The 9,641-nt window shown below is 39.9% G+C and overlaps 1 protein-coding gene across 1 annotated transcript; it reads left to right on the forward strand.

The window, feature by feature from the left end:
- The first annotated feature begins 1,708 nt into the window (after positions 1-1,708).
- Positions 1,709-9,550, forward strand: cndp1 (carnosine dipeptidase 1). The gene is made up of 12 exons (XM_067511351.1): positions 1,709-1,859; positions 2,436-2,546; positions 3,590-3,733; positions 4,247-4,409; positions 5,079-5,167; positions 5,751-5,948; positions 6,106-6,190; positions 7,118-7,278; positions 7,363-7,527; positions 7,625-7,766; positions 8,637-8,784; positions 9,079-9,550. Exons 2-12 carry the CDS (start codon positions 2,436-2,438, stop codon positions 9,155-9,157), a joined length of 1,485 nt encoding a protein of 494 aa, XP_067367452.1. The 5' UTR covers positions 1,709-1,859; the 3' UTR covers positions 9,158-9,550.
- The last annotated feature ends 91 nt before the right edge of the window (positions 9,551-9,641 follow it).

Consider the following 9,641-nt stretch of genomic DNA (forward strand, 5'->3'; position numbering starts at 1 on the left):
CATATTTCATCAAGACCCCATAAACCCCATACTCCATCCAACAGCATGGCCTGCCTGCAGTCAGTCCAGGCCATCTGGTTGATCATAAAATGACAAATCTGGCAACTAAAGGCCCAGGACTGTTGAGCAGCTAGAATCCTGCATCAGACAAGAATGTGTCATGTTCTTCTACTAACATCCTCTACTAAAACCCCAGCGACTCGTCTCCTCACTTCCCAGACATTTACAGACAGTTGTTAAAAAAAAGAGATGGTCAACATCACCCCGTTCCAACTTTGTTGAGATGTGGTGCTGCCATCAAATTCAAAAATGAGCTAATATTTTCCATGAAATGGTAAAATGTCTCAGTTTCAACATCTGATTTCAACATCATTGTTTATGTTCTATTGGGAATTGAATATGGGTTGATGACATTTGCAAATCACTGCATTCTGTTTTTATTTCCGTTTTACACATCTTCCCAGTTTTTCATGGAATTGGAGTTGTAGTCTAGCAGACAATATTCTTGATTAAAAAAAAAACGTGTCCATTGTTTTGCCGTTTTTGGCAGTTCATCAGTTTGCACCTCTGTTTATTGCAAAAAAAAAAAAATGTCTCAAAGCCAATTAAAGTGGAACGCTGCAAAAAATTCACACAAATTCATGCACAACCCCAGTTCAAGAAAAGTTGGGACGATGTGTAAAAAAGAAAAAAAAAAAACAATGCAATGATTTTAGAGAGGAGCTGTGCGTATCATTTATTGTTTAAATCTTCAGCTTATAATATTAACACCTTTCTGCAAAAGACAGGAAGTTCCTGCACACAGGAAGCAACTTTGTCCACTTCCATCTCTACGTTTTTAATTCCAGCATGTCATGGATCTGACACTGTACTCTGCTCATCTTTTGGGTTCCCTGAATCTGCCCTCTCCCTCTCTGTCTCTTGCTGTCTGCCCGTCAATCTCTCCCTTTCTCTGTAGTCCCTCAGTCCCAGCTGAGTGGCTAACATCACACACTGAGAATGTGAGAATGTGATGTCACAGACTCTAGCTGGGCCAACATTCTCCAATACACACTAATGCAGAAGATGATAGTTCATCAAAAAGTACCTCAAACTTTATGAAATTTTAAACTCGGCAGTAATAACAGCCGACAGCGCCGCACGGAAGCCTGTGCCAAGGGAACATGATTCTGTCACAGAAGTCAGACAGTAGAGGTTGATAACTGTCCTACAGTTGGATGCTGACAAACTCTTGTACGCAACTTGTGCACATGGACAAATTTCCATGTGTAAAAAAAGTAAGTTTAAATTTCCTGTGAGTGTGACAAGTCTAGAGGCCCTTGTCCTGTATCTTAATGTGTCTCCCAGGGAGACAGGAAGTTTTTACCAGGGACAATTTATCTAATGAACATGAAGGGGTGATGGGATTAAACATTTTTGGACAATCAGTATTGGGCTAATTATCTAAAATAGCTTGATGTCAGCAAGCAATGCTTCCAAGCTCAGGTCTGCACAATGGGACACCTGCTTAATGTGGAACAAGAAAAGCCGCTCTGTCGTTGTGTAACTGGGGGTTTCCTTGGAGATTCCAAAACACAAACAGCAGGAACTTGTTCATTTGACCACGCTGCTTTTGTTCCTGCTGGACCCTTATGTGCAAGGCTTGTAGGGGGATCAATAGACTTTTTTGTACCTGTCAGCAAGAAAAAAATTAATTTGTCAGCTGTCTTGGCTCTGTGTCAGGAAATAGTTGACTCTTTGACCCTGGGGACCAGTAAGACTGGGATGTGAAGGGAACCCGGTTTATAAATGAGCAGGCAACAACACAGGGCACAGTCTGCCTGTCTGAAGAGGCTGTCACACACACCAGTGGACAAAAGGTAGGTGATTTTACTTAAATATTTACAAGTGAGTGACGCTGTAAGTGGATGTGTCTGCATGGTTCTAGGAGTGAAGAAACCTCAAGGATTAAATGAAAAACTATGGGGTTTGAAGTTTTTTGTTTTTTTTTTAATTCTATTTTCCTGTGAGCTCACAGGACTACAAATAGATAAAACACAAGCAGATTAACAGTGCTGACACCAGTAATGGCTCCTGTCAACCTCGTCCACTATGTGCATGTACATTTTCTCAGGTTAATTACGTTGGCAGGATAGTAATTAGCAAAATGCGGTACACTAATGATTAATTAAATAAATTAATTGCAGGTCAGGGAATAATGAAAGTAATAGTTGCAACTCAAATTTAGACCTTTACATAGGGAAAGAAATTTTAATCAAAAACAAACAAGATAATTTCCAATGAGTTTGCTAGGTGGTTGGAACCTGAACTCAGTACAACACAACATATTTCTAAATATTAGGCCTGGATTTCTGTGCCTGGAGTTCTCTCTAAAGTGTGATATTTTCTGATGAAGCCATTAATTATAATAATCCAGTCTGTGACTCTCTCAACAGATGAACCTTCCAGTTCTTCCCTGCATCCTGCTCCTTGTTACGACTGTTCATGCTTTTCAGTATACAGAGCTGGCTCAGTATGTTGATAATCATCAAGAAGAATATATAGAGGTATGATGAAAGTTCTTCTTTAGCCACATTACAAATCCACAGTGACTGCAAGCATAAGAAGTGCTTATAACACAACAGTCAAATATATTGCAAAACAATAGGGGTCAATGGGGTCAAAGTACTATGGTGCACAGAAGGGCTAAGTATGCAGAACCCTTGACCTTTGAGCATTATCTGCTGGCATTTGGTACACAGGAGGATCATATTTTTTGAAAGTGTACTGCACAGGTAAAATAGATTTCAAATTAATGCAGCACAGTGTGAAGTACACTTTACACTATGGTAAGAATAATCTGAGCCCTGGATAAATACAGCTAGTCGACACAATTACCACCGTTACAGCAAAGCAAAGGAAGAGAGATGGGGCAGAATGGGGAGGGGGGAGGTGTACCAATTTTGGGAGTTTAGCTTAGTATAGCATACGTTGATATAGTATTTTGGTATAGCATAGTGTTTTTACATTCTAACTTTCATGTTTTTTGGGGGCTGTTACAATCCATTACTGAGGACAATTGTCCAAAATAGAAAGTCTTAATGTTGTTACACCAATAATAATTACTTGTTTTTTAAGGCAATTGATTTGCATGGGTATAACTTACATAATTTGAGGATTCAAAATAACGTTTCTGCAAAGGAACAGCAATAATAACTTCATGTAACCATTGTTGGTGGGACAGCTAGTCGACACAACAGCAAGTTGGTGGACTCTTGCTTTTCAGTTTTTTGTTCTCCAAGTGTGGGCTTTAAAACCTGATGTTAAGTGATTCCAATGGGAATTAAAAAGTTGATTGCTGCCAGCAAGAGTTAGTGGAGAGGTTTCTTTATGTATCGCTCACGGAAGCCAAGAGGTGGCAGTGTGACTGTGTAAACTTTTATGAAGAACAAACGTAGCCTTTTTTCTTGTGTTAATCTTGTGTTAATGCTTAGCTTCCTTGATTTACAATCAATCACAAGCATTAGATGGCAGTAGTGTGCAGCTGTGATAATGATGAAGATGATGATGATGATGTGTGTGTGTTTTCTTGTGTGTGTGCACGCTTTAGGCTCTGCGAGACTGGGTTGCAGTCGAAAGTGACTCCAGCAACGTGCTGAAGAGACCAGACCTTCACCGCATGATGGAGATGGTGGCTCAGAAGCTGAGGCTGATGGGAGGAACCGTGGAGCTGGTGGACATTGGAAATCAAGAAGTCGGTGACCGACTGCTGTAAAACTGGCTGGCCTCTGTTTCATAAATGGTGTCTGAGATATTAAAGTGTTGCATATAATCACCGGCACTGCTTTGGTAGATCCACTGTATTTCAAACAGAGATCAGATCTTGAGGGAAGGGGGAGAGTGGAGCTGAGCTGACTGCAAAAAAAAAAAAAAAAGCAGCTGTGTTGTCAGGACTGTGTCCACCTCCTCATTACTGAAGAGACACATCGAAGCTGCTTCCCTATCTCATTAGGTTCATAATGTGTTTTTTCCAGTCCAACTGGACTTTAACAACTGCAGTTTCTCACCAGTAATTAGGACCAATACAGCTGCAACTGCTATTGTATTAGTGAGTAGGAAAATCAATACTGCGGATCTTCTGACGTCCAGTACAGTCAGTAGTGATATACTTTCTCTGTAATGCTTCCTCCGTGTAAGATTTTTTCGTCTTACACTGTTAACCTGTGGATCATTGAAATGCTTTTAACTCTCTCTCTAATATCTGCAGCTTCCTGACGGGCAGACATTAGCATTGCCTAAAGTGGTGACCGCTCAGTTTGGTACAGACTCAAACAAACACACAGTGTGTGTCTACGGTCATGTGGACGTTCAGCCAGCCAAGCTAGAGGATGGCTGGGCCACAGATCCCTACAACCTTACTGACATCAATGGTAACAGGCTTTTAACTGTTCATTCCAAACACATCACAACATTTACTGCAGATCTAGTCTTTTGGCAGACACCAGGCTCAGTTGGGGAAGAGCTGTCAAAAGCAAATGAGTTTTAAGTTTTAAGTGCACACTATGCCTGCATCTGTTTGCATTTGATACTCAAATTAGAACAAGTCGCTTTGCATCTTATGAATCAGTTTTAAAGAGGCTCAAATAACGTAGCGAACATGTACAATGATTCAGAAAAGTTGCCATCACATCAATGTCCCCATTAATGACAATTACCAGCAATAATGATAAATGCATCCATAAGACTTTGGTGATTTATTCTATTCCCAAGATGAATGACTTTTTCCAGGTAGATCTCATTTGGTTGTACTACATCTGCTTCTACCACTACTACTACTACTTATTATTATTATTATTTATTTATTTATTTTAAAAAAATGTATTCAACAATTTGAGTTTATATAGCACTCTTCAAAAACTGATTTGTTCATCACAAAAATCAAACCAAGGTAAATTAGAATCTCCTGTACATAAATACAACTTAATGAAATACTCCTTAACAAAGTAGGCAAGTAGTTTTCATTCAGTGAAACTCTGGCCTCTAAAGGCTACATTTATAAGATAAATACATCTAATGTTTATTTCTCACTGTGCCTGTAGGTAACCTGTATGGAAGAGGAGCATCCGATAACAAGGCCCCAGTTTTAGCCTGGATCCATGCTGTGGAGGCTTATCGTGCTCTCAATATGGTGAGAGAGAGAAACTTCACAGCGCCACTCTTTGAATACTATTATTGATATATACACAAAGTAAAATGTAAAATCAAATGTGTGAGGGAGCAGCGGCAGCAAAAGCACTGTGACCTCAGGTGAGTCCAAGGGATAGATTATAGAACAGTGATTTCTAAATGTTCTTGAAAACACTTTAAATATGGGAAACAGAGAAAGAAAAGCCTCAGGCACGATAGCCCCAAAAGATAACTCCCCGTTATTTGAGCAGACTGGAAAATACAGATTGACAAAGTGCAAACCCTCAGGCTTGTGAGAGAGGAGGGCTGAGCTTCAGCTGAACTAACCCACAAAGTCACTGCTATTGCTGCAAAGTCACTGCAGCAATCTGTTCCTGCCATTCTCAGCACCACTTTGTCTTGAGAGAAAATACACAGCAGCACATCAAAAGGCCCCTGCTACATGCCCGATGCATTAGGGGAGAAAATTGTGTGGGTGTTGATAAGACCGGTTTCAAACGTAGCTAATGGCTCATGATTCCAGTCTGCAAAGCCTGTTCAAAACACTATTACAATTGCGAAAAGGCAGGCTTGTTATCCCACAGGAGCTGCCAGTGAATGTGAAGTTCCTCATCGAAGGCATGGAGGAGACGGGCTCAAATGGCCTGGACGCCATGATCCTGGCCCAAAGAGACACCTTCTTCTCTGACGTGGATTACACAATCATCTCAGACTGCGGCTGGCTCAGCAGGCGACCTGCCCTCACCTACGGCACCAGAGGAAACTGCTACTTCTTTGCTGAGGTTGTGTATCATAATGTGTATCATAAGAGACTTTAAACACCTTCAACCACCTTGCCAAACCAATTCAACCTAATTGCAGTTCATGTACATACTCTGTAGCTACTGCTGTGCTACACGATGCTGTTTCATCGCAAAAATGTCCTCTGCTGTGTTGCAGGTTGAAGGCCCTAAGCAGGACTTACACTCTGGAGTGTATGGGGGCACGGTGATTGAACCTATGACTGATCTCATAGGCGTACTTGGTGAGCAGTAAACATTAATTTAGAAACAACATTTCAGGAAAAGTTGGAACACTGTGTTAAATGTAAATAAAAAGAGAGTGCAGTGATTTACAAATCATCTGAAACCTTGTTTTAATTGTAAATAGTACAAAGGCAGCACACATTATATGATTAAGAAGCATTAAGGTGTTGGTCATAGTACTGTTAAGGTAAATCTTCATTAACTTTATAGTGCATTACCCACTGAAACAGTGTTTACCTTCTAGATTTGCTTAATCGATTAGTGTTATTACTGAAATACAGATGTAGCTGCCAAGAGCTGGTTGACATATCTGCAGTTCTTTTGACCTGAAGGGTTTTTTTTTGATATGCAACCCAGAATTACAAGTTGGAGGCCAACATGAGCACTATGTCCTAATCAGCTGCCCTATGATTATGGTTTATTCTATTCATGAGACAAGAGCAGCATAGGTGATAGGACACACTTTATTAATGAGGCCTTCCTGCACTGATCAAATACAGCACATGGCCCAGTCCAGCTCAGATTTTTTTTATTCTTTTTTGGTTTTATAATATTTTCAGGTTACAGCATTACAGTTAAAGTCTGACCACAGAGGAAAGGCCAACTCAGGTGCTGTGAGTCGGTTGGTATGGGACACCTTGTCTGATGGTACCTTCTGTTTTATTTTGTCTCTTTAACTGGAGAGACAAGCAGCATTGACTGGTTAGCAGGAGAAAATTCACAGTGATATTAACATTTTGAACAATAATGTGGAATTAAATGATGCAATGACAGATGTTCATGCTTAAATGAGACTTCAGAATCAAGAGGGTGGGGCTTCAAAGTCATATTTAAAATATGAGCATGTATTTTATACTTCATAAAGTGGGCGGTCATGTTCATTAAAAAAAAAAAAAACCTCTCCCCGTTGTTACTCTCCTCCTCAGACACACTCATCAGCCCCAGTGGTAAGATCCTGATTCCTGGGATCAGGGATGCTGTGGCTCCACTTACTGATGAGGAATGGAAAATGTACCAGGACATCCAGTTTGACATTGACAACTACAAGAACAAGATTGGTGTCAGCCAGCTCATGTACAGCAATAAGGTGGTCGAACTATCTTAAAAATAGAACTCATTTATATTAAGAGCGAGTGTGCAGCATCAGGTTTTTAACTTGTGTTCTCTATAGGTGGACTTGTTGGCCCACATGTGGCGTTACCCTACTGTCTCCATCCACGGCATCGAGGGGGCTTTCTCTGACCCTGGCACAAAGACTGTAATCCCTGCTAAGGTTACGGCTAAATTCTCCATTAGACAAGTTCCCAACATGGACCCTGCTATGGTCAAGAAACAGGTAAAATAGCATGTAATTGTTTGCAGTGACAATAGACGAATCGTTTCATTCTATGAGTTACTTCAGCTCATTCTCTCTTATTGGCTCCAACTTGTAGGTAATAGACTATCTTCAGTCTGTGTTTGCCAAGAGGAAGTCTCCCAACAAGCTGAAAGTCACAATGGTGATCGGGGCAAAGCCTTGGCTGGCTAACACTCAGCATCCTCTGTATGAGGCTGGGAAGGCTGCTGTCAAGAGAGGTATAAAACACAGCACTCACCTCACATTATACACTCATTGGGGAGTAAAGCTGAAGCAAACTGTGGCAGACTATCAATATTTTTTGTGTGTGTTCTATTCAAAAAGTTTTTTTAAATGCTGCACTGATATCAAACTGATAAATGGGATTTTTTGTGTTTTCTACTGGCACTGAGAAAGTTGATGTTATGGGTCATTTTAATGATAATGATAATGAACTGCTGCACAAAAGTCCTGCATTGCAAATTCTTTATCTGTAAAACTGCCAGATCCCACAGCAATTCGTCTTACATTCAATAGAGTAGAATCTGTAGTTTTGAAAATAGAATATTGCTCTTTAAAATGAAGCAAATACACTGGCAAATCTATATATTCATGGAGAAATATTCCAAGAATATTCCTGTATTGGATACACGTAAAAAGAAGTGAAGTGAACGTAATTACTTGATTCCAGGTATACTGTATATAGCATGTGCAGAGTAGCGACCACTTTGCAGACGCATATTGAAACCCAAATGTGTGTATGTGTTCAGTTATGCTGACAGTACAGTAAATTGAAATATTCATCACACCGGTCGATCATACAGTATACAATCTACAGGATAACCCACATTAGCACTTGTCTGCAAAGGTTGAAGGTTAACACAAAATTTGGATGGCGCTGGTTCATAGTGTTACTCTTTTTATTATCACTTTTGGCCTGTGTAACAGCCCTAATATTGCTTTTATTTTTCCGCTGTTTTTTAAATCCTTTGTAAAGCACTTCGCAACCTGCCCACACATGATTGCTTAAGCAAATCTTGCTCAACTCTGCTAAGATCCCTGAAAATTCATGTCCATGGCTCTATCATATAAAATGTTGTCCTATGTAGTTTTTGACATGGATCCTGATATGATCCGCGAGGGCGGGACCATCCCCATCGCCAGAACTTTCCAGGATGTGACAGGAAAAAGCATCATCATGATGCCCATTGGAGGCTTCGATGATGGGCTGCACTCCCAGAATGAGAAGATTAGCAGGTTTGACTCCACACAACCGGAACCTTTATTGCCAATACAATATTATGCTTTCTTGATCTTCCACAACCTCACATTCATCATATATGTAATAAATAGGAATTGACATTAACACCAACAGAAGTATAGAAAGAATCATAGAAACCATGGAAAGAACATAAGGCCTAACAAGCCATACAAGGTCACATTAGACTTCTCTGATTGTCAGGTGAATGTTGTCAGACCTTAAAACAGAAAACCTTTGCTGCTTGATGGTATTAGGTTTAGTAAGCATCCACTTTTCTCTTCGTCTCCCAGGTACAACTATATTGAGGGAACCAAGCTATTCATCGCCTACCTGAATGAAGTTTCCCAAATTAACAAGAGTACTGTGTGAGGTGCTGCAGTATTATGACGTGACCTCCTCTACCATTCCAACTAAAATGAGCTCTCTCATCCATCCATCCATCCATCCATCTATCTATCTATCTATCTATCTATCTATCTATCTATCTATCTATCTATCTATCTATCTATCTATCTATCTATCTATCTATCTATCTATCTATCTATCTATCTATCTATCTATCTATCTATCTATCTATCTATCTATCTATCTATCTCCATCTAACTATTGAAATTGTGACTTGAAGTACTGGTACAATGCCTATGTTGCTGTTTTCTTCTCTGCGTATGTGCCTTTTGTTTATGCCCCGTACAATATCAGACAGTACTGTAAGAGTAAATGTGTGCTCATATTGTGTAGTAAACATTGTACAATGCAAAAAAATGTGTGCATGCTTTTTCATGTAAAAAAGTACATTGTCTGAAAGCTCTTAAATGACTGTTAGTAATCAATCCGACACGTATATTGTTGCAGT

This window comes from Channa argus, chromosome 7 (genome assembly GCF_033026475.1).
Source record: "Channa argus isolate prfri chromosome 7, Channa argus male v1.0, whole genome shotgun sequence".
NCBI lineage: Eukaryota > Metazoa > Chordata > Actinopteri > Anabantiformes > Channidae > Channa > Channa argus.